Genomic DNA, 25258 nt, shown 5'->3' on the forward strand with positions numbered 1-25258 from the left:
CTGGGATACTTGGTCAAACACCAAGTTTGTCAATATGAATCTCACTGAAAAAATTCCTCGTAATATACAGTCTTAACTATTTCTGTAAAGTAAGGAGGGGGAGGAACATAAGCTTCACAGTTCTTGTCGTACCTTTGACCAGTTGATTCTCTTCATGGAAACTTCCAGCTGATACTTCTTCTTCTCCTTCATCCCATGTGGTAACGCTGGTGCGACCGGAAAAGGAGCAAAGGGAACACCTCCAAGAGGTGGGGGCATCGGAGGCCCACCAAAAGGCGGTGGAGGAGGAGGAGGGACTCCTCCACCAGGGAGCGGAGGTGGCGGAGGTGGTCCTGCTCCACCAGGCAGAGGAGGAGGTGGTGGTACTGCTCCACCAGGTAGAGGAGGAGGTGGAGGTACTGCTCCACCAGGCAGAGGAGGAGGTGGAGGTATTGCTCCACCGGGCAAAGGAGGAGGTGGAGGAATTACTGTTCCACCAGGTAGAGGAGGAGGAGGAGGAATTGCTGCTCCCCCAGGAAGTGGAGGAGGAGGAGGAATTGCTGCTCCCCCAGGCAGTGGAGGAGGAGGAGGAATTGCTGCTCCCCCAGGCAGAGGAGGAGGAGGAGGAATTACTACTCCCCCAGGAAGTGGAGGAGGAGGAGGAATTACTGCTCCCCCAGGCAGCGGAGGAGGAGGTGGGATTGCTCCACCAGGTAGTGGAGGCGCTGGAGGTGGTGCTGCATTCTCACTTGGCAGGGTGGGAGGTAATGTTGGTCCTTCTGTCAGTTGACCTGTCAGGACTGGACCCTGGAATACAAAAGAGGAATTCTTTTCATGGGGGACAGGAGGCGCTTTCATATGAAGCTGAACCAGCTAGGGTGCCTTTTAGTCACCCGCACCTCAAGAGAGTGAGAAATGCAACTGTTCTCCTATTTAAATGAGAAATAATAACAATACATTGTACCATGTACCATAAAACTGCCAAGTAAACTGAATAACCTAGCATTTTTATAAAAACAAATTGTTTCAATTTTAAAGAAAATTTAATAGTAGCAGTAACATTTAAGTGAACAGAACAACATTTTATTTCTTACCAATGCACAAAACATTTATCCCACTTAGAATACCCTGGCAAGCTGGGGTATCAGAGATGAGAACAACCATGCTGAATTTTAACAGCACTAATGTGGTGGTGGAGAATTTTCCACAGCAATCACTGGAGCAGCTATTGCAGTGCAAGAGGTTACAAGGACATAGTTGTTCATAACTATCCTGACATCCTGTGGGACTGGAGGACGTGCAACAACCCATCCTGATTGCTTTTAAATCTGCCTGCAGATGTTTCTTTGGTAATAGAAAGAAAGAGCAATTGCAATATCAATTCTAATAAGTTGCAAAAGCAACAAGGAAGAGAAACAGCAGCATGTTAAACCATCTAAAACAAGTGCCATCACATATTGTATGGGAAGCATAACACTAGAGAAGAGAAAGGCATAGATACTAGAAATTTTAATTATACTATTACTGTGAGTGAGCTGTAACATCTAGATAATCTGAACTTGGTTAGAATCAATAAAACAGGATTAATAATTAATTAGACTAAAAAAAACATTTTGACTTTGTGTGAAGCATGTATTTCTTTGGCCCACAAACTAATATACAAGCTATAGTGCAACAATTGGTGGAGAACTCATTAAAACAGATGTCCAATTTTAGTGTAACATTATCTTGTAGAAATTTCTAACAAACATGAGATTTGGTAAGAATGAAGTGATAACAGGAGTGTCTGTCTCCACCTTACAATCCAAATAGGAAGTGAGTTCATAAGCATTAAAAAGACAACAGGCAGACCTTATCTAGCATTGAAGGAACAGAAAAAAAGCCAAGCTGAGGCAAAAGCACCAAACTATAACATCATTTAGTTCCTAAAGGGTATAAACAACAAATCTAAAACCCAAAGGTGGGGTAAAAAAATAAAAGGAAAAAAAGTTTTATATAAAAATATGAGTAAAAGATAAATATAACAATAAAAGGCTTTAAAAATAAAGCCTTCCAAAAGAAAAACTTTCTGCAGAACATACATAAGTAGCAGTGTTAAAGCACAAAAAAAATACTTGGAGGGAAAAAAAAAAAAAATCAGGCTGAATTCAAAATTTTTATAGCCTAAGGAAAATTTTTTCCTCAATAAAGCAAGTACCTGTGACATGTGTTGAATATACTGGTATTTGAAAAATGTTACCTCCATTAACTATCCTTAGTAACTTGGCTGGCTGAAAACCAAATCACTACAAGAACATTCTAAACTCCACAGAGGCAAGATACTCCAGGGCAATTTCTTTTCAATTCCTTAAAGAAAAACAAAAAAAACCCAACCAACTCAGCTGTGAAACTTAATGTGATATAGTTTTATTACCTGGGTTCGTAGCTGTTTGATTTCTGTTTCAAGTTCTTTGATTTTCTCTTCTCGTTTCTGAAGCTCCACTTGGGCCTCCTGTCGAGCTGTGAACTCTTCATCAAACTGTAACGATTAACCAGAAGTGTTTGTCCATTTATGTCCACACTAAATACTATATTTTCAGGAATTCTTTGAGCAATATCACAACTAGAGCAATAGATGCACTTCTAACCTCTGTTAGAAGCATTTTTCTAGTATGTCCTCCTTTAGTACATCATTTCTTCCATCAGTAATAAGTCAGTGACACTCAGATCCAGCTGCTTAGTACAGGTTTTCCAGCCCTACCAGAACATTGCAGACTTCTCAAACTAAACTTGAGTTTACATCTCATGCAGTTACCTTAAATTCATTAGAAATGAAACCTGCAGTTACCGTGTTCAAGAACATGTACTGCCTCTTGGCTGGCAAAAGTCTTCTAAGACCAGACCAACAAAAATCAAAACTTTGAATGCTTTTAATACATGACACCACAGTACATGAACTTCAGTATTATTGCTGCTAATATAGTACATTCAGCACTTCATATGCTTAGACAGGATGTGATGAGAGGAGACTAACAAATACATCAACACAATCTAGGAAATAAGAATTTAAGGAGCTTGAGAAAACGTGTTCTATCAAAATATTTTCAGCACAAACACCGATAGTGATAAAGCAGAAGGTCCTGTCAATTTATTTAAAAATATATTAAAAAAAATGTTTATTACAAGAAATATACTGAGCTGCAATTCCTCCTACAGAAATAATTTTAAATGTCTCTCCTGCATCTAGTAATAAATCTGAACTGCCCAGTACTGAAATGAGATTTAGTTATCAAGTTCCTAATAAAATAGAACTGGACCAGAAGATTAAAATTGTTAGAAAAACAACTTCCTAAAGGAACTATAGGATTGCTAAATATGGCTAATAGGGGAATAAATTACTGTCCCTCATAAGATAATAATTTACCATGAGCATTTTAAGGAAATAATGCAGTATTTCAAAGTTAGCATCTCTGTGCTGAAGGGGTCAATGTTTTTTCAAACAGTGAATGACACCACTTTTCAGTAATTTCTTCAGGTTCTAAAACAAAGCTAGATAAACAGTTATGAACATTTTCCCCTCAATGTGTTTTTTAAAAACATGTACCTACACTTTAGGTATTTAATTGTGACTAAATATTTAAGGACAAGAGAGCAACAAGTGGAATTTTTCCATCAGTTATGTACAGCAGAGGAATACAACTGAAGATATGTACAGATAATACTATTCAGCTGCTTTTGAATTCAGACTCAACTGAATCTAAGCCTAGTACATACACACACACATACAGAAAAACCAAAAACCCATTGAGCTTTAAATATGAAAGCACATCGTGCCTGTGAGATACCCTATTTCCCAGTTCTCACTGTGAAATAAGCCTACTGTGTTCCTGTCAGCCTTCTGTTCCATACTTTAAACAGAGCAATGAGTGGGACTTACCTTTCTGGAAAATTCTGCTGCTTTCTTTTCACTCTCTTCTACTTTAGCTTTGTCCACACATGCATCTAGAATTTAAATAAAATACCACACAGAAGTCACATAAAACCTATCACAGCTCTGAGCTGCCTCCCAACCATAATGACCCTCCAAGCCCATGACACAAAAGCAACAGACAAATTTTCTTTTCACACTCTCATTTCATTAAAGGTTGTAGTATTTGATCTGGCCTTCTCCACAAGTGCACCAGTAGCTTACAGGAATATTTCCAGAAAACTGAAAAAATTCACAGTCAATGAAAGTCTAGACAGAAGGACACAAAGAAACACATGCACTTGGGTAGAACAAGGGAAAATTGTTTAAAGTGTACAAACCAACAAGATGTGTAAAATTCACGTCCAACCGTCCTCGATATTTAAAATCTGGGTCCATGCCACTGCAGTGCAACACTATCTGTGACACACATTCTTCTATGATCTTGTAATACTGAGGTCTAAAACAGGAAACATTGTACAAGACAACGAGAACATGAACAAGCATTTATTGAATGGGGGCAACTGTAACTCCTAATATATGAATTATACAATTATCAGTAAAAGTATCAGGTTAAAAGTCTTTTTTGTACTCTTATTAACAAAGATTTTGCATGTGATACCCTGGACCTGCAAAGACACTTAGATGCACATAAGAGAAGTTCACATTAAAAAGAAAAGATACAAGGAGCTGTGGAAGTATTTTCAATTATTGGTTCTACAACTAAATGTCAAGTTCCTTGAAGTCATGAAGCTAACAAAGAAAGAAGAAGTGCTCAATAAGTTAAGAGATTCTTGGGATGAGGATGTTAGACTAAGGTTAAAGTCTTTGAAATCAACCTTATTATATTTAATAAGATCTTTTCAATACTAACATTGAGCAGAAAGACAAAAAACACATCAGTCTCAGAGTGAATTTTCAGGCACAATTATGAGCTACTCAGTTTACCAGGGTCTTGATTTCTATTCTTGTCCCTATTCCCTCCAAAAAATCCAACCTGAGAGCTGACACTTACCTGATAAAGTAATCATTCCTGATGAGAAGGAAGTGTTGGAGGATTGACAAGAAGTAATTTTCAGAAGAAGTATCTTTCACCAAGTTATACAGCAGATGAAATACTTCGCTCACATCGGTGCAAACATTGTTAAGAAAATAAAACAACCAAACAAAACACAGAAGAAAACCACTACACAACAAAACACCCACCCTACTCAAATACAGCTCCCGGGACATTTTCCATATTGTTCAAGTAAAATCTTTCCACACTCTGAGCTACTATCCTTATCAGTCAATATTATTTTTCCATTAAGATTATCCCCAGAAACTTTGTCCCCTGTTTAACAACTAGGACACTTTCATTATTAGTGAAATTCTAGGACACATACTAAGTGTCCTAGAACCCCACAGAAATATTTCAAAGTTTTATCTCCATCCTGAAGTGAGCCAGGCTATTGGCAAACATACCCTAGTCAATCATTTTGATTTCTTAAAGATGACCAATCCCTGTAATTACCTGTTGTGCAAAGCAACAGCATTAAATGGGATTTTATAATCCTCACATTGACTCTATCTACCACCTTCTGCTTCCTCCTAGAAACTGCAAGCAGTCATTCTGAACTTAGTTAACTTTAAAATTACTGCTCCTTCACAGTTAGAGAAGGCACATATCTGAAGTGTTTCAGAACCTACTAGAAATTTTGTTCCAGCCTAGTTCTCAAAACTCATTTTTCTTCAAAGTTATGCTCTTCCAGAGGTGTAATTTTATATCTTGATGTATTATGAGACAGTTTAGCTTAATAAATGTTATTTATGAAAAATTAATTCAGTTCCAAATAACTTAAATTTCACATGCAAATTGAAGTCCGAATTTTCTAAATATTTTCTAAATATTTTTTAACAAAAAAGGCAATTGGAAAGAAAATCTGCTTGACAAAGTCCCTGCGACAGATAAACAACTGCAACAAATAAACCACATGTAGAGCACTATAACTTACATTTAATATAGTTCTTAAATGGTGCAACAAATTCTAACACCATTTCCACAAAGGATATTCCATTTCAGCTTTGATATCACTGAGACGGTGTGACAGTTCAAAGTGGTCTTCATCTTTGTTCTCATCAAACACTCTCAGCTGAATGTCAAGCTCATCATTTTCCTTATCTTTCAAGGCCTGTTTTTCAAGGCAAAGTATATCTTAATTTTTCCTTTTTTAAAGCAAGAACTCCCCCCTCTTGAAGGGCTCTATCATGGCAAAATACAAGACATTAACCTTTGGAACAGGAGTGAGCTGTAACTCAGTGCCTTTCATTAGAATGATACAGCTGAGAAAAACTAAAGGCAAAATATCAGCAAATAGAGCAGGTCTGGGCTGCAGAACAAACAAGAAGCCTTCTAACTGAATCAAGTTCTCCTAATGGGACAGAGTCAGCAGTTTCTGCTTGTAAATGTCAGAGTTCATAAAAAAAAACCAGTTTAAGGATATTTCAAAACATCAATTAAAGCGAACTTAAGAAGCCTAAAGTAGTGTAAAGAAGATATGTTTACAATTTCTTTTTTTAAAATTAATCTAAATCATAGCCTTAAAACATACATAGTACATTGAGAAACACAGAGAAGCAAAAAACCAAAACAAAACAGCATTTGGAGCAGGGGAAAATGTGTTTTTCTTTGAAGAAATACAAGCAATTGTTCTAACATACATAAGAATAAAGTTAGCTTCCTACCAGGGAAATCACAAAGAGAAATTACTTCCCAAGTCATGCTTTAAATGGAAATTGGCCTGGATTTGTCATAACTGGATGCAACCATGTGTATTCTCCAATAAAGCAGAAATTCATGCCAATTTAATGTTTATAAGCAGAGAAGGCTACTCTGAATCTGGACAGATTAAGAGAGAGAAATATGGATCCTCCTCCTGACTCTTTTTAAACAGATTAACTGTTCATGATTTTTAGAAAAGATTATCACCAAATATTAATTGCTTTTACACTCATAGCTGTATGTCAGAACACTCTACAAAGTTTTCTATCATGATTTATTACAACTCAGTTTATTTTCTACCTAATCCATCTCCAGTTCTTAAAGTTTTTAAGCATTTATTGATTCTCTAACTTTCAAGAGATTGAAAAAAACAAACAACCTATGGACTTCTTCAGGATTTCACATGTTCTATAGCAAATAAAGCCACATCAATGATCACATTAATGTATCTGTATGATATAAAACCTAAATACATACCCTAAGAAAAAAAAAAAATCACAATTTCAAGGCTGAATGTGCTAAAAAGTGAAGGTTTTTGTTCCTGAAAAATGTTCTTGACAAAACTTCATATCTTAAGAGTCACAGCAGCATAAATTCCATTTCAGATAAATATAAGCAGGTACTCTTTAATTCCTCTCATCTGATGAGTATCTTAATTGTACATATTTTTGATGTAAGCATCAGAATGATTTCTTGGTCAAGAGCTACAAATCTATCAAGTCACAAATATTCATACGTCTGTGCATATGACTGCAAGAAGACATGCAGTCTCAAAGAAAACAAAGGTGTAAATTTGATTTTTCCTTATAAACTCCCAATGCATTTTCAGCAGCAGATTAAAGCAAACCAGATTTCACAGAAAACAACAGGAACTGAACATACAAAGAAAGTTAATCCAAGATTGGTTCCACAGCCAGATTCATATTTATTGCATGTGCTTTGGGCACATTATGCTAGATTTGACTATCCAAATTTAATTCTTAATACATTGACTTGTTTCAAGCTACTATTCTGGTTCACACAGCTAAATTTGTAACTATGCAGACAAAAAGCAGATTTGGATTGATAGTCTGACCTTCCCCACCCCCAGTCCTTCACCTCATCTGCTGTCCTGAGTAAAACAGTTTGGTTATCTTGAACATTCCCAGTGGATTGCGATCAATTCCTATATATAAATAACTTACAGGTAATATTTTCTTCAGGCCACAACGTAAAAACTCATTTCTCAAGTGTATCCTGAAATCCAGATCGTCTGGAGATGTAACAAGGGCATTGATGAGCTGCATACAAGCTATCTGTTATGAGAAATAAAGGCAGAAAGCTTTAGTAAGTATGGAATGAAAATCAATACTGCATTTCACTATTTAAGTTTAATTATAAAAGTAAATACCAAGAGATGGATACTATTTATCATGTGGTACACATGCAACACTTGGGTTCATTTTAGCAACATCAAATTTTGCTCTGTTTCCATATTGTGATGCTTCTGCTATGTCAAAATCAGATCACATAAAGGATCATCACAGAATTACATCAGAGAATAGCTTGTGTTGGAAGGGACCTTAAAGATCATCTCGTTCCAACCCCCTGCCACGGGCAGGGACACCCTCCACTAGACCAGGTTGCTCCAAGCCCCATCCAGCCTGGCCTTGAGCATCTCCAGGGATGGGGCAGCCACACTTTCTCCGTGGAACCTCTGCCAGTGCCTCACCACCCTCAGAGGGAAGACTTTCTTCCTAATATCTAATCTAAATCGTACTAGTTATTCCCAAACTACAGTGGCACATCCCAGCTCCTTCTCTGTCTCCTCAGTATTCACCAGTTTGAAAACAGTTTCTACAGGAATTAAAAACTTTGAAAGAAAACAAGAGAACCACCCAAAAAACACCCATACCCAAAATAAGTCACATCACCAGGTGTGTGTGGTCTGTTCTTGCACCAGACTTTTGCAAAATGCCTGAAGTCTCAGGATAGTGGCTAAAGCTTTAATTGAACAGCTGTGCACTTAAATTGATTTACTTGAACACAGGTAGACAATAGCATAATGCTAAAAGTGCTGATTCACATGAAAAGAGTAAAATGGGACTCCAGGGGAATACCAAGTTTGGTAAAAGATGTTAACTGCAAATAGAAGTAGCATTAGGGTAGGACAGAAAAAAAAAAATCAATAACTGCAGTGGAAAAAAAGTCAGATAAAAAGCACCCTTCCTGTTATAATTACATTCACTATTTAGGTTTAATGGAACACCTTATGGAGTGTCAAATTTCTATTAAAACACCCTTTCAAAGGCAATCCCTTTATATAGCTGCATCTTCAGATAATGCAGTATCATCAGGCTTGCTTGAATGATTCTTGTTATTTTACTACTATGACATGACTTAACAAGCCAAAGTACATGTCCAATCTGAAATTAATAGAGAGAAGAGGTGCCATCTGCTATGATTGCTTCTGCCAGGAGAGACTCTGGCTTAATGGCTTGTGCTAATACATTACAAGTAAAGAACGATTTTGTCAGAAACAAGTTAATGAGTCTTGCAATTGTACCTTTACTGAGGTATCAGTGAGGTTTTGGGAGGGGGAAGTTGGCAGAAATGGTGTCTAGTTGCTTTTGTTCAGTTTAAATCAACAAGGTCATAAAGTAGGAGACAACTTCAGAATGAATTCTTTGGTGATAGGCTATTAAGATTAGAATGTCATTTACAGAAACTTATTGAACATCATTAACTCATCAGCTCTGAAAAAAGAACTACTGATAGTAAACATAGCATTAAGACAACTAAAGTTGACACATATTTGATCCAATACTGCAAAAAGGCATCCCTTCCAGGCAGGGTACCTGCCCTGCCTGCATTGTACTTTTCCCTGTCTTTCAGCCATGGTAGCTGAAATACAGATTTTAGCAATGCAAAATGTGTATTAATACTGTATTATGAGAAGAACATAAGTCAAAGCCATCCTTTAATAAGGTATTCAGCCATGTGGTCTCTATGCTTGTATTTTAAGAGCAACCAAAATTTGGGCTATTCAGGTGCTCACAGAGAATAAAAACTATCCACTGACACATAAGCAGCAACATATGTGATGTAGGACATGACTTAGCAAAGACCACTGGTATAGAATGTTTATTTCATTGTTTTATAAAAATAACTTAAAAAACTCGCTAGATTACCCTTAGAGATGCACTAATGGCTGATGGAAGGCACATGTTGAACACGCACTAAGGAATGCAGAGTTCTTGTTGACAAAAGCACCACTGATATCCTGCTGCACAGTACTCATCTCAAAAGGTACCCTGCCAAAAATGGGCACACCCAATTCCACATCTGTCATAATTAGCATATATCTGAATATGTAAAAGGCACACATATACTGCTGCCAAAAGTCCCAGCACTACTAACAGGCTTATTACCTGAACATTACATCTGGCATCCAAGAAAAGGAATATCATTAATTACTGTCTTTTTCTAAGATCAAGACTTTAGGGACAAAGGGCAAGGAAGTGAGTTCCTTGGTTTCACACCATTAGCAATTAGAAAATCTAATACCAGCAGGCATTTGCATGTATTTCTCCTCTTTTATTGCACACTGGAGTAATAGCACTAATAGATTTTGCTTGTAACTAATTTAAAAATCATGAAGTAATACACAGAGTTCTAGTATTTTAGATGATTTTTCAAGTGTTGCTAAGTACTCAGAAAAGTAAACTCACCTGCAGCTGTATGAATTCATGGTTCTCCAGTCCTTCAACAATCTGAGAAAAACGTTCTTCCCTATTGTTTCTTTCAGCAGCAGTTGTTATAGCAGTTAAAAGCTTGTCCAGACTAAAAGAAAGATAAACTGTCAAAAAGCACAGCACAGCCAGCTTTCTCATTTTGAACATACTCAGCTCACTATTTCTACAACTCAAGTGCACTGACAGAGTTTGAACACATTTATCTACATAAAGTTGAAAACAAACCAAGAACCAAGTGTTAAAACTATCTAAAAAATTAATGTTGAATTAAGGAAAAAAAGGTGAATAAATCTCTAAATTATTGTGACATTCAGCTAAGAAACAACCAATGAGGGGGGAAAAATTACTACCTTTGCAAGACCATGCACTAGATACCGGCTGACATGTTTATCATCCCAAAATTCCAATAAATTGTCTTTTCAGAAATCAAAATGTTTTAATCTATTTATTGAATAGAAGTTTGGAGTTTGTCCATTTTAACCTTCAGTAAATAAATACACTGATGAATTTAAAAGAAATGTTTGCCAACTGATTATATTTATTGTAAAAATCTCTTGGGCAAGTGCCAAAATACTCCATAACTTGAACTGTTTCCAACTCCAGCTATAAATGTAAACTTCTTGTCCCTGTGATAAAGAGGTGATATTTTAATAAAAAAAACCAAAATATATTTATTTCCATATTATTCTTCTAAACTAATTAAAAATCTTAAGGTGTGGTGCCATTTTTCGACACAGGCAGTTCCTCTCCCCTCCTCAGGGGAGATGTCCCAGTCTCAATTACAATCCTCCCTACACTAATAAGCTCAGTAGTGCCCCATGCACATTGTTCTAAAGTGTCTTTAAGTCTGGTAGCTTTTTTGTCATGATTAAAGTTCACAATTGCTAATTATTCTCAGAGAAATATGAAATAACTTATATTTATGAATAGTTATGGCTCATTAAGTCTTCTCTTTAGTAAGCAACCTTCATCCTTTCAGACCTCCCGCTTCAGACACGGTTTGTGGATCTCTGCTCATTTGCTTTTGTTTGATTTAATCTTGGATTAAAGCACCAGAACAGGTGCAAGTCTCTTTTCATTTGAACTACATTAATAACAACTTAATAGGTTACATTTGTTTCACTGACAAGTTTTCTCACCTGTGTCCAAACTGACAACTCATGAGCATTTAAAAAGAAAAAAAAAATTGCTTCAATATCTTACTCACATGCTTTCCTCTCCAACAATGCAGATGGCAGAGAGTATTTTCACCGTTTCAGTCATCATGTGTGGCTGCTTTGGATCAATTGCTCTTGATAGCAGTAAGAGACCTCTTTGATCTCCTATAATCCTTTGCAAACCGTACTTAAGGAAACAGAAAGCTTACAGTGAAAAGATTTTATTTGCCTGGGATACTCATCACCATCTTTGGGCTTCAGATCCTTAGGAACTCTATCAAACCCTCCCTCCCTTATGAAGTTTGGCAACATTCTACTAAAACCTCCTGCTTATCACTGCTTGGGGAAAAAAGTCAGTCTCCCCAGTCTTAAATTTGAGGCTTTCTCCTGAGAGAGAGAGAGAGAGAGAGAGTGTCAGTTCCTCAGGAAGACACTTATCTTATAAAATCAGATATCCACCAAAGAAAAATTAGGGGGTTTTTCTATCTATATCTGAAACACCTCAACAGTATGAAAATTTTATTCATTTTTCCCACTTCGTTAAACAGACTATCCTGTAACATTTTTCTAAACTGAGTAAATGTAGTTAAAAGTAATTTTTATGAAGTTTTATTTGCTGAGGAAAATAAATACAAGACTTCAGATTTTGCTATGCATAAATCAGAATTACAAGTCTAACATACCTAGAAACAGTTTTCATAGTTTGTGAACATGAGTAACACATGTTAGAAACAATTTAGATACAATTTAACCTAATCCTTTACACACTGCCTACCAACTTAAAACTGCATCTAAAAAGATATTAAATCATACTCAATTTAAAAATCAGGCAAAAAGTACACTATACTATCAAAGACAATCATATACTCAAGTCTGAATTTGGAAATATATATTTTTCTTTCAATTTCCTAGCAATGAATTTCCAAATTCAATTACCTTAAATTTATATTACCATCCTCTGTCAAATATTTTACTTCCAATAATCAATAGTACTTAACTAAACTAAGAAAAATGCATATTCAGTACAGTTCACAGAAAAGATTCTCAACAGAAGTTGCACTAAGTTTTTAGACCTGCATTTCCAAAGAGTTAACTAACCCTGGACATACAAACTTTCCTTCCTTCTCCAAGATTCAACATGCTACACAGATCTTGAACTCAGCAAAAGTCAGTCACTTGAATTTAAAATAATCCTTACTTTATTGTTCATAAATGCTCTGAGGCACTGGATAAGTTTATGTTGATTCTTCTTATCAATGCTTTCTTGCCTTGAAAGGAATGAGGAAAATAACATAAGTAAAATCTTCACAACCTCCCCACACTTCCCTTCAAATAGTCCAAGTCCTTACTGTTTCTTGTCCAGAAGCTTTTCCAATGCATCCAACAGAAGCCCAAGACCTTCATGTCCAAAATTGTTAACCCAGCTGGAAAAAAAAAAGGAAAAGAAATGCTCTTAAATATTTCTTAATCTAATGTAAACCTTGCAAAGGTGTGTCTCCCTTACTGCCTGTACATCCCTTCATAGGCTCCGCTTCAAACCATATCACTCACTTCCCAGAAGACCCGACCAACCACCAAGACAAACACTCAGTTCCAACAACTACAAGTTGTTGAGAAGCGCTGTGAGAGGTGAGGGGATATTGCAGACAGTTGCAAACATTTCACTCATCCTTTTCCAGTGTGCTGAGAAAACTGCTCTCATGTCAACAAGTATTTGCATAATTTCTCTGGCTCCAAAAAAAAAAAACCAAAAACACAAACCCCACAACTCTTTCTTGCTTAGCAAAAACAGCATGATGAAAACTAGTGCAGGAATTGCTACTCACCTGACTGGATTGCTGGTTAGAGACACTCTCAAAGACTCCAGGCAATTAAGAAGTTTTTCATCTGAAATTCCAGATCGCAGTTCATGGATATATTCTTGTGAGGACAGTGTGCATTCATGCTTGCTGTTTTTCAGTCCACCCTATCACAGGAGGTAGAATGCTGCTTATTGTTCTATCCGTCACAGTAGTGTTTAGATGATAAAACACAAGACTAATATTTCCACATGAATTTTTAAATCACACTACAAGTATTAAAGACACCTGACTTGACTTGGATTTGTCATCAATGTTTAATACTTTCAGATTTGCATCATAAGGGTAAATATTTTTTCTGGAATCTTTTTCACTTCTTTGAGTAAAAGTGCATGCACTACAAATTGAATATAAAAATTTAATTCCATCATTCAATTGCATTAACATGTTAAATGAGTGTGCAGCAGTCAAACATCTATTTCACAAAACCGCATTAGAAACAATTATAAACAGAGACACACAAAAAAGCCCACAGTTCATGCAACTGCATGACTCAATTTCTTGCTGTGCCACAATTCCGTGTTTGGCCCCTAATAGAGATCTCCAGAGGATCTTGTTTGCTACAAAAAAATCATATGGGAGATTTGACAAAGAGCTCATCTCCCTGCTGAACTGCCACTACAGAAGAATAACTACTTACAAAGTATTTCAGTATTAAAATAACTGATTATCAGTTTTTAGAGCTGTCACATTCAAAACCATGACCAATACACAAAATATTTCACCAAAGGGTGTAACTAATCTTTTGTACAGCTCTGACAAGTTGCAGTGGGCTTATCTCAGAAGAGTGGTTGTGATTCATACGCAGTTCTTAAAGCTCCTTAGCTCAGAAGGGTCTGTTGAAGAGAACCTGATAAGGATGTCATGGGTGTAAAGGCAACATGAGACAGGTCTGGCCTAGAAGAGGATTTATATGTATGTGGTTTCAATTGTATCAGGAACTCCCACTACTAATATTCTATTTGTCTCTCTTTCACAAAGCTCCACTTCTTATGAAGTTTCCGGTTTGCTCTAATAAAATTCTTATCATCCATTTTCCAAAAGTGACACTAAGTATGGCTGATGACAAAAAGACTTGTCTAAATTTAAGTTAATGACTTTGACCTATATATTCCTGTTATGTGCATTGAATGTAAGTTCACAACATATTTTCAAATTCAGAATAAAATCATGACAGACTGTGAATGTATTGAGACAGTGTCTGAACAGTGTCAACTCTGAAGATATTTCTTGCTGACATGCACAGCACCTTTAGCTGGACATGTCAGCTATACATCAAAGGACCAAGACAGACAAAGATGAGTAAGTAGGATATAAAGGAGGTACAATCAGTCACCATCGGCCTCCTAAACCAAGACATGGTCTTCTACCAAAAGACAAAGAAATAAACAGGTGGGGATTATCTTTACAAGAGGAGGGACTGACTGTAAATCAGGTAAATATATCAAAAATCATCATAGTTCAGAAAAACCATCATTCTGAGAGATCAGAATGTAAAGAACTAGAAAAGACCAGAATGTAAAGAACAGGAAGAGTTTTATGCTGCTCATTGAATGGATGGAAGCCAGAAGAGAGATTTTATGTATAACTAAAGTACAGCATCTACACAATGTGGATCTACACTGGACAGAATTTTTGTCATTTTGGCCATTTTCCAAACTATAAAAGAACTACTGCTGTAAGCCACAAAATGTATAGAGAGAAGAGATAATGGCAACTTCAATCAAGCTAGACCCTAAAAAGCACTCTAGAATGCAAGAATCCAACACATAATTGATTTTTCAAAGAGATTATTTCTTGTCATTACTGCCCTTCCACTGCAGTGCTTGGGATCCCATGGAAAACTCAAATAAGTCAAAGCTCCAAAGTTGCCATGAACAGGCAAACCTCTTCTCTGCAATTGTCACTACAACCCAATAGCATCAACCTCCCAAAATTCTTTTCCACAACCACAGTAAATCTGTAAATCTTCAGGAAAATAGCTACATATGCTGGCAGATCAAAGAACTCCTGAAGGATGACTCCTGTGAAAACATACCCTGTGAAGGAGCACACCAAGTACAAGCATTCTTGAAGTAATAATATGTAGAAGCCATACCCAGCACTTATTTTATTGTTTAGCAAGTAATTTGTACAAAACATTTTAATGCACTTTTAATGCAGAACTATTCTCGATCTCCATCAGGCCCTGAATTAAAAGGCATGGGGACATAAACAGATATTAGAGTTCCTCCCCTACCCATTCTGCAAATATCAGCTTCCCTTATAAAATAATCTCTTCATAAAACAGCTGTTCAGGCTAATTCATATCAAAAGGAAACTACATGGCAGCAGGGATTATTTGAAACTGGTTTTAACATAGTGAACTGGAAAATTAATAATCTGTCCCCTCAAAAATCAAATACCTTTAAATACACAAGCACAAGCAAGGTATTTTCCTCTATGGGGGAAGAACCAGTACTCTGTACAAAACTGAAAAGTACTGGTGAACCCAAACAAAAAGTCTGCTTAAAGACCACTCTGAATAAAACAAAGCCAACAGGAAGTTCTTTGTCCTATACACTATATTTTATATATAACTAAATCTGAGGTGATGATTAGACAGTTTTAATTCTTAAGCTATTCTCTATTATTTTTACTACAGAAAATAATTACTGAATATGACCTTAGTAGAAAGCCTTGCAGTACCTGAAAAAGCCTGTTTTGGCTGAAATAAAAAATAATGTCCATCTGTAACTAAAAAGAACATCTTGGCTTTCAGCCCCTATTTTAAATGTATTTGCAATTATTTCCCCAAAATTCCTGTTTTCCAGGAAACACATTAATTCCCAATTATTTGTTTATATTATTTTCATTCAATCATGACAATATAAAATGTAGATGAGTCCTTAATAAGAGAAAAGATATGCTGTCAGTGATTTCATCTTATGCTTATTAACTGACCTTTTGAATCCTCTAAATTAATCTTTTTCTCATACTGATATGCAGTAGTTGGCATTTCCAAGACCAACTATGAATAATAACAATTAGGACATAGAAAAACTCCACATCTAAACAGCAGGAAGTAAGCCAAATACTATCAATTTAAAGCTTCAAGTACCTGCCTTCAATAAAAAGAAAGACATTATAATTGAATTATAATTGTTGCTCACAATGAAGGGATGAGTTCAGTGAGTTCAAAGTATTTGGAAACAAACTCCTGAAAATTTAAAAGCAAATCCCTCAAAAGTGCAAGCAATGATCTTATGGTGGTAAGATAAACACGACTGAGGTGGTTGATAATTAAAACAAAGATTCAGTTATGCCCATTGAACTTTTAAATCCCAGAAAAAAGTCCAAAATATTCCAGCCTAATCTTCAAAAATGGAAGTTGATTCATAAGGAAAAACAAAACCATTACGTTCGTACTCACCGGAACTTTACTTCCGACTATCTGCATGCAGTGGTCAGCCAAGAGAGGTTATTGTGTGAAAAAGATAATAATAATACATAAATAAACACAGCAAAGTACTTAGTAGGATGCAGTATCACACACATTTTTCAGTGCTTAATCATTAGTAGTAGTTGCATTCTTTGATTACTTTATCAAACTGTCTAAGAGTTAGAGCTTCTCAATAGGAAAACAGTAGTTCTACTGCAGGAGAAACAATTTCAAATTCTTATGTTCCACTGCTGAATCATCAGTATTTGACACATTTACCAACAGATAACTAAATACCTGGCTTGACAGCTACATCTTGAAAGATTAAGTATGCCATTTGGTTAAAATTATCAGGTCAGAAATTTTATATATGACACTGAGAAACTACAGAACACACTAATGGCATACTCACTTCCTTGGATGTATAACGACTTTACATATTATGGAGCTTTTGATCTATTTAGATGATGTCACCACTGAATTTAATTAAGTTTTCATAATCAAAAACATAGCCTACAGTTATAACTCTAACTTGCATTTCAGAAAAACCCTGTATGGCATTTTTATTTAACTGCTCGGTATGGATGCTTTTAATTACATGGATAATTAAACAGTGATTTTCAGAATGCCATCTTCTCTTTTTGCCACTGAACAGCATCTCTGCCTATTCCTGAACAAAAGGTTGACTTTCCACATAGGAAACTCCACAGGAAGGCAGCACATCTGTGCCCTGTTCTCTCACTTTGCACAAATGGCCATGTTCCTGGGAGCACCAGGACTATGGACTTCTGCTCAAACATCGTTGGCCTTTCCTCGTCAGCTGTTTGCTGCAATCTCATGGCAGCAGTCCCTTTACTGAATAACCACTTCTGTCTGATTAAGAGCCTGATTTTGTCCTGAGATCTGAATTTGACTGTATCTGTTCAGCCTCTACCTGCTTCATTTTCTACTCTTATCTCTTCTATTATTACTTTAGGAAGTCTTTCAGAAGCAGAAGTCCCTGCAAGGCTTTCACAATCACCTCTTCTCTCCTCTTCCTGATGAAGCTTCCTCTAGAAGTACAAGATGAACTGTCATCACCAGACAATCTTTTTTCCTAATTTACTACCTTCTTCTCTCACCAACATTCAACTATTCAACATGGAATGAAATGTCACCAAGTTCAGTTCTGAAACAGAATTTCATTCCTTCACCAGTGTAATTTCCCTGGTCAACAATCTTTCTCTTCAAGCAAGAGAAGGAATCAGAAAATCACTTCAAATGAAAGCATCCAGCTCATCAGCTTCTACATGTCCTCCACCCCCAAGAAAAAGGAAAGCTTTCTTCATCCATGAAACCCAAGTTTCCTTTCTCACTCAGAACTCCAAAAACAGAAGTGTTTCAGAAAAGCATGGTCAACATGCTGCAGATGGCACACAGGCAGAGGAAACAAGCACCAAATTCAAAACCAATTTGGTCAAGACAACAACAGAAATGAAAGTGATACTTTCACATCAGTTGAGAGAACTCAAAAGCCTAATTAAAACAAACATGAAATGAACCACGAGAAAAGCTGTATCAACTGTTAAGTGTGTTTCGTGAGCTCTAAGCAGAAGAAAAAGTCCAAGTATTTTCAATGTAAAAAAGGAACATCTGTGATCAAAGAAAAAGGTAGAAATTTTAAGACATTTTAAGATCACTTTGAATGCAACCAGCATTTTCATGGATGACAATCCTGAAGAAAAGAAAGTTTGACAGTTCATGATGTAATAAAGATTAATTAGGGCTTGAATTCATTTGAGCAGAATTGTAGTTTCACTAAACAGAAGATGAATTAAAAAGTGAAAATGAGCTTTGCTCCATTGTAGGAGTCCAATCATCATTTTAAAATTAAGGCCTATATTTCTTTTTTTTTTAATCAATTAAGATGCTAGTTATTTGAAAATTAAACTGAGGTAACATGCTACGGAAAGGTAGTTTATATTTCTGCACAATTCCATTCAAATGCTGTGATTCAATTGCAAGAAGGACACACCAAAGCACACAAACTTCAATACGAGACGTTTTTCCAGTAGGAAAAACATTTTCTATATGTGTAAAACATCCATAGTGGTGCTGACTTAAGCTCTGAGTGCACATTCACATACAAGGACCTTCTAGGATTATTTTTTTTCAATTGTTAGTACATTTTGACAAACATATTCCCAGTTCTGTTAAGTTTCCCATGCTGCAGCACATATGGTGGCAGGAATGCAATCTGTTAAAGTTCCAGCAGTTAGCCATGCAATGGGAGCCATGCTTTCCTTGCTCAGCCACAAAATTATGGTACATTTCAGCATCAGTATAAACGAGAGAGATCACCATTGTTCAACTACTAGTTGGAAAAAACTGGAAGTACTTTCACTTCTATTTTGTGCTTTCCCTTTCTACTGCTTCGATAAAATATTCTTACTTACCAAGAAAAATTTAGCATTGATCACTAAGTGAAGTCAAAAACCTTACACAGCATAATTAATAGTTCCCAAAGATAGTCTAGGCAAAGTACATTAACAGGCAAGCTCATACTATTTACTGCATAAGCTTGAATAATTCTCCAATAACTTGTATGTTTAGTCAGACTATGCTTTAAGCACTGGATTCCTTCCAGCACAGACTTAAGGACTGTGGATTTTGTTTAAAATGAACTCAAGCAGGAACATCACTCCTCTCAGAAACTAAATCACCATTTTCATTACCATTTCATCACCATTATAATGCAAGATTTGCCTCACCAAAGTTTATGTTTCATGAAAGGCATTTGCATAATAATTGCATGTCATCGTAGTCTCAATTTTTTGAAATTTAACTCTGCAGAGCTGATTGTCAAGGTTAAAAAGAGGCAAGTCAGCTGTACTGCTTGCAGTCCATGCTTGTAGATTCATTAGGCAGACACCAACATAATCTTATTTGTCAGTTTATTTCCCCACAAAACAGATTGTTTAATGCTGTCTATATTTAGCACTCAGACTCAGCTCCGCAGAAGTGCTGCCGCTACGTTTGAACAATTACTCCACAAGTGGTCTTCATTTCCAGTAAGCTTTTACTGCACACAGCAACTTAAGTATGACAAAAAGATGAGATTCATTAGATTCATTCTCATTTCCAAAGAAAATCATATGCGTTACCTAATTTTATTGAAGAACTACACTGATAGCAAATTTTGTCACTTGAAGCACACTAGTGCCCCTTGGAAACACAGAGCTTCCCCTCAGCACCACTTCTTCCCAACACTTCAATTCACCCGGTCCCTTAAAATACAAGAACTTAGAATACCACTAGGAACTTCCTTAAAATTCTTGATACAACAAAAAGGGGCACAAATCAGGACAAAATCTGTTTCTAAGAAATCACAAGATCCGACATTTGCAAGTTTTTGCGGCATATTCTCCTTTTACATGATAAGAACTATATATGCCATGGTCAATTTTTAACACACAAAAAGCACTGCTGTTGTATGTTATAACCAATTGGGACTAATATTCCAACTGCAGAAAATAAATAGTAGCTCTTCACTATTTAAAATTGTATTTCTGCAGCCCAAAAAATGTTTGGGCATCCTGTCATTTCCTTAAAATTTTGGCACCTTGAAGAAGATAGATTTCAAAAATTCCACATGAAGGATCAACCAACAAAGTGTTAATCATTCAATTAAAGAACAGAAAATCACCAACACAAATGGAAGGTCCAAATATATTTTTCCTATTCAAAATGTAATTTGAAACTCCTTTTCACTAAAGGAATCCAGTATGCACGTCACTGCTGAAACCACGAAGTTCTGCTATCCCTTCCAAAAACTTTTGGTACTAAAAATTCCTAAGATGAATTCCACAGAAATATGCTCAGCTTTTATCCATGACTCTACATCATTCGATTTGCAATTTCCTCTATTTTTTTTTACAAGAAAGGATCAAGTTTTTACATTGCCCAGCAACTGAAACACAAACTAACCCTTCAGATGCAGCTGCAAGCATTTCAAAATATATTAGTAAGTACAGACTTATTTATTTGTTCCTACCACTCTTAGATAAATTCAGACAAAACAAAAATTTAAAGTTTCAAGCTTGAAAAGCATAACACTCATAAAGCTTCTTTCCTCTGTCTTGGAGAGGTGAGTACTTACGGATTTGGCAGTTGCAGAAATGTATTGGACAACCATCTCCCGTTTTGTGCTCAAGTCTTTATCTCTTAAAGGAGCTTTACGTTCCTCATTTAGGTTCATGTCTTCCTGTAAAGAAACAGCCCACACAACAATCTATTTCATGCTTTTTACTAGTCTTTGTTTTTTTTACACTACTTTTGTTAAACGAACAAGAAGTAACTTTTTCCAGTTTATCTGCAGATTTTTTTAAATTTAATTTAATTTTTAATTAAACTAATTTAAATAAAAAGTAGTTTATTTACTTAATTAAAATAAAGGGTAGTTTACGTTGGTGAAATTTGGCTCAAGAAATAGAACTAGAGGACAAACAAAAATCCTACACCTCAAGTTGATACATAAGTGTTAACTCCCATGAAGTTTCCTGTGTTTTTAATACAATCTTATCACCACAGGCACCATTCCTGCATTATCTAATCAGAAGGCTGTTATTACATGGATTATTAGCTTGTAGAAGTGGCAGATGTGAAAGTGTTCCAACTGATGTATTTAAAACAAGCCTAGAAGTCAAAACATTCTGCTAGATTAAACCCAAAGATGCCTGTTTTAACTTAATAACTCATTAAATGCAATGTAATCATTACTAGTCATGCCATTAAAAGTCAAAGTCACTTCAGATTAACAACTAAAGCCAGTAAATGCTACTGTAATAACTTACTAGTGAACAGCTTTGTCAGAGAATTGTGAGTCTCTGAAAGACAGACCTATTGTCTGCTTCAATTAACATTACCTGGAAAAGTTAAAAACTAATCCCTTTACCTAACAAGTAAATCAAGGAAGTGTTAATTAACACTTATCCAATCCTTCAAAAGAGATTCACAGCTTCATTGACCAGAGCAGAACCACACAGTGGAACAGGACAGTTCCTGACTGCATGGAAGTTCACAACAATTTTGAAGAATGATACAGAGAAGCGTATTTCTAAAAATACTCAAAAAACCTCATTTCTTGATACTTCACGTACCAATACCAGTGTGCATGGCAGGACACACCTACTTCAGTTAGTTCCTGTGTTATGAACAGAAAAGCTGCCTTGTGAGTAGAATCAGAAGCCTTAATAAATGATCCTATGAGAGTGGATATTTAAGACTATGCAAAAATTCAGGTTTCTAGGCATTAATATTTTATTAATAGAACATACTATTTTCCAACAGTATTTATTAACTTCAGTTCATTAAAAACAGTCCTTCAACAGCAGTATCTAACTACTGCAACTAAGATCTATAGGGGTTGTTTTAACGAAGCAATCAACAGTTATATTTTTTTAAATTTAGGCTTTTTGCCTTTGTTTTGCCTGTAGAAGTAGATCATTTAAACATCTCTAATACTGGCATTCTCTGAGTTACTCAGTTGTTTATGTGCCAGTTTAGACTGGTCTATTAGGCCTGTATTACCCCATACCCTCACAAGGCATGGGATACTCCCCAAAATTACAATATTTGAAAATAACTGCTATACAATAAATACTAACTTGGAATCAAATTAAAACTTGTAAAACTATGTGGAATATCACCTTACCATCATTTTTTCAAAGAGATCCATCACTTCTTTTTCTGATAAGTTCATGCAACGCTCATCAACAAGCGCCTGGGCATGTGGGATCTCACTAATGGAAGGTTGGGAGTCAATAGGGTGCTGAATAAGAGGCTTCTCTTTTTTCACTGCAGATCTCCTGAAGCTTGTAATCCTGTCACGCTGCAAAGACATCCATTCAAAAATAAGCAGAAATCGAAATATAGGAAAGCAGCCAATACACACATTTTTAGTTAATTCAAGCAGCAGAGTTAAAACTCAAACTGAACTGTAAGTAAAAATACTCTTAATATTCAGAGATTACTTTTCACAGAAAGACAATAACATATAAGGTAAACTCATGACAGGTCACATGCAAAAGCAATATAAATATTTCTCACAGCTTCAAAACTATACCATTTAGGTTAAAGTTTTAGCATTTCAAAATCTTCAACTCATCTTCTCACATTTTTCCCTAATTATCCTGATAGTGAATAAATATGGTACCACAAAGGTAATGTCCAAGCGTTCCTTCACCTGAAGAGCTATAAGTCTTTGGAGGACAACTGAAAAAGCCAGCGTTGGGAGGGAGGTACTCACAAGTTCATCAGGCTTATAAAAAAATCCTGCTAAAGTAAAATAAAGTTTGTAGAGGAATTAATGCTCCAAGCATAGTTCACAATTCCTTGAAGCGTTTTTCAGTACAGACTCCTGAAATTAGTGCAAAATTTTAAAAAGCCAGGTAATGGATTACTGACACAGAAGCAGCCACCCATAGTTAAATACACATAACAGACATTAGTGAAAGCATGTCATACAGTCTGCCACTGACTTGCTTTAGCCCTTACACCAAACCCCCAGCTTTGTTTTTTAAGCATGCTTACTCAGTTACTTTGTTAATACTGGAAACAACCAATAAGGGCACCTTCCTCATAAGGCCATTTATTACTTTATTTTTTAAAAAAATAATTCTATTCTGAATAGATTCCAATTTTTTTGACTTAATAACTGCTATAATGATATGTATATATATATAAATATGTGTGTATATATATATATGCTCATTTCGAGAATGTTATGCCTATAGCAATTTTTCTCAATTAACTGTTTGCATCAACAAATACTCCTGTATTTGTTTCAGACACTGAACAGCCTTATGAAGATGTGCTTTCATCTAATAGCAGCTTATGTAGGGTTACCAGGATCATTCATGGCAGTTTTCACCTCCATGAAAACACAGAAACCAAAATTTATATTTGCTACACTTATACAACCTCTGTGAGGTGTGAAAAGCTTAATGGAATATTTCAATTGCAAAAATTTTGATTCATTTTAGATTAGTGAGTCCAGAGTGGAGAAATTTGAACAAGTGCTGTGGAGTACAGGGAAGAAGGATTTTTTTTTTTCTGTCACTGTTTTGTTTCTTTTTCTTGTTTTTTGTTGTTCATTTTTTTTGTTTTTATTTTTTGAGATTCTAGAAGACTACCTTAAAGCTTTGAAGTAAAGTATCCCTAGATAAGCTGCATTCCCTTTGAATTTCTTTTGAGCTTTTCTGGGGGGGTTTTATGTTTTCTGAATGGGGGTAGGTAGGTTTTCTTCTTCCTTAGAAATCTTACATTTGTGGACAGAAACACAATACCTACAAGGATATAGCTGATGTCTTTAACAAGGCAAAAATATTACTGTAATCCTTTTTTTTTTACCTTATTAGAATAGCTTAAATTACGTTTTTGGAAAGTAAAATTAGGGCATAGCCCAGTAAAAAGGCCAAGGATAGGACACAATGCCTGAAAAGGCAGTATCCAAATTTAGCCAGTACACACCAAATGCAGTGCAACTGTTCACTTATTTTAAAAAGTCCATTCAGCAGTCACAAAAAGCTATTTAAGATCCAATTACACCATACTGTGATCTGTTTCAAATATAACTTATTAACAACAAATTTGTTTAATGAGATTGCAATAGTGAGATTGCTTTGAAGCCACAAATAAATCTTCTACATGATTACTAGGTACAATCTCCTCATTTCAGACATGTAGAATATCAGGAACTAAACAGCCAGCGTGGCTTAACTATTATATATATAATGCAAATTTTTAATTTTCATGAAATCAATTTCGATAAAACTTTCTGCAAAAACACTTTGTGACAGGTTTCAAAGTATTCAGTGCCATAAAGTTAGTGCTACTGAATACAAACTTGTTGTTTGGAATTCAGTACACACTTATTACCCAATATGGTTTTATTTGAATCATGTGGCAACTAACTTTGAAGAACCACTGCAGATCCTTTTCTGTTAAAGAGAAGGTCAAGAAAAATAACACTTGAACTGTTGAGTAACAGTTTCAACGCATCCACGGTATTACTGAAGTATTTAGAATGTGGTCAAGGAAGTTTCTTCAAATAGAAATCACAATTAATCTTCTTCAACAGAAATTACAACTTAAGATCTTTAGGAATAGTCACTCAATTTTCTGAAATCTATTGCTTAATATCCTTATAAGAACATGTTATTTTGTCCACAACATTTGATGTAAAGTAGCATGCAGCGTGGAGTTACCATTGCAAATTAAGATGCTACAAAGACCTTACCACATCATCTGCCAAAGTTTTTATTTGAATATTCTATTAAAAAAAAAAAAAACAACACACACAAATCAAAGAAAAAAGACAGCGTTACCTACTGTTTTAGAATAAAGAAGTCTGTATTTCATG

At 35.7% G+C, this 25258-nt stretch overlaps 1 protein-coding gene across 1 annotated transcript in view; it reads right to left on the reverse strand.

Moving 5' to 3' along the window:
* The window catches only part of DIAPH2 (diaphanous related formin 2), a 122499-nt gene extending 99782 nt beyond the window's left edge, over positions 1 to 22717 (reverse strand). Inside the window, exons 1-15 of the mRNA XM_018070707.2 lie at positions 22550 to 22717; positions 20996 to 21100; positions 16849 to 16869; positions 13404 to 13543; positions 12927 to 13001; positions 12776 to 12845; positions 11628 to 11764; positions 10397 to 10508; positions 7871 to 7981; positions 5978 to 6096; positions 4941 to 5057; positions 4267 to 4385; positions 3896 to 3960; positions 2393 to 2497; positions 133 to 786 (exon numbers count right to left, since the gene is read on the reverse strand). Coding sequence (XP_017926196.1) covers positions 133 to 786; positions 2393 to 2497; positions 3896 to 3960; positions 4267 to 4385; positions 4941 to 5057; positions 5978 to 6096; positions 7871 to 7981; positions 10397 to 10508; positions 11628 to 11764; positions 12776 to 12845; positions 12927 to 13001; positions 13404 to 13543; positions 16849 to 16869; positions 20996 to 21100; positions 22550 to 22597 — 1998 coding nt within the window. The 5' untranslated portion in view covers positions 22598 to 22717. The remainder of the gene's footprint in view (positions 1 to 132; positions 787 to 2392; positions 2498 to 3895; positions 3961 to 4266; positions 4386 to 4940; positions 5058 to 5977; positions 6097 to 7870; positions 7982 to 10396; positions 10509 to 11627; positions 11765 to 12775; positions 12846 to 12926; positions 13002 to 13403; positions 13544 to 16848; positions 16870 to 20995; positions 21101 to 22549) is intronic.
* Positions 22718 to 25258: the final 2541 nt, after the last annotated feature.

The sequence above is a fragment of the Manacus vitellinus genome, unplaced genomic scaffold (assembly GCF_001715985.3).
Source record: "Manacus vitellinus isolate BGI_N305 unplaced genomic scaffold, ASM171598v3 scaffold_19_pilon, whole genome shotgun sequence".
Lineage (NCBI taxonomy): Eukaryota > Metazoa > Chordata > Aves > Passeriformes > Pipridae > Manacus > Manacus vitellinus.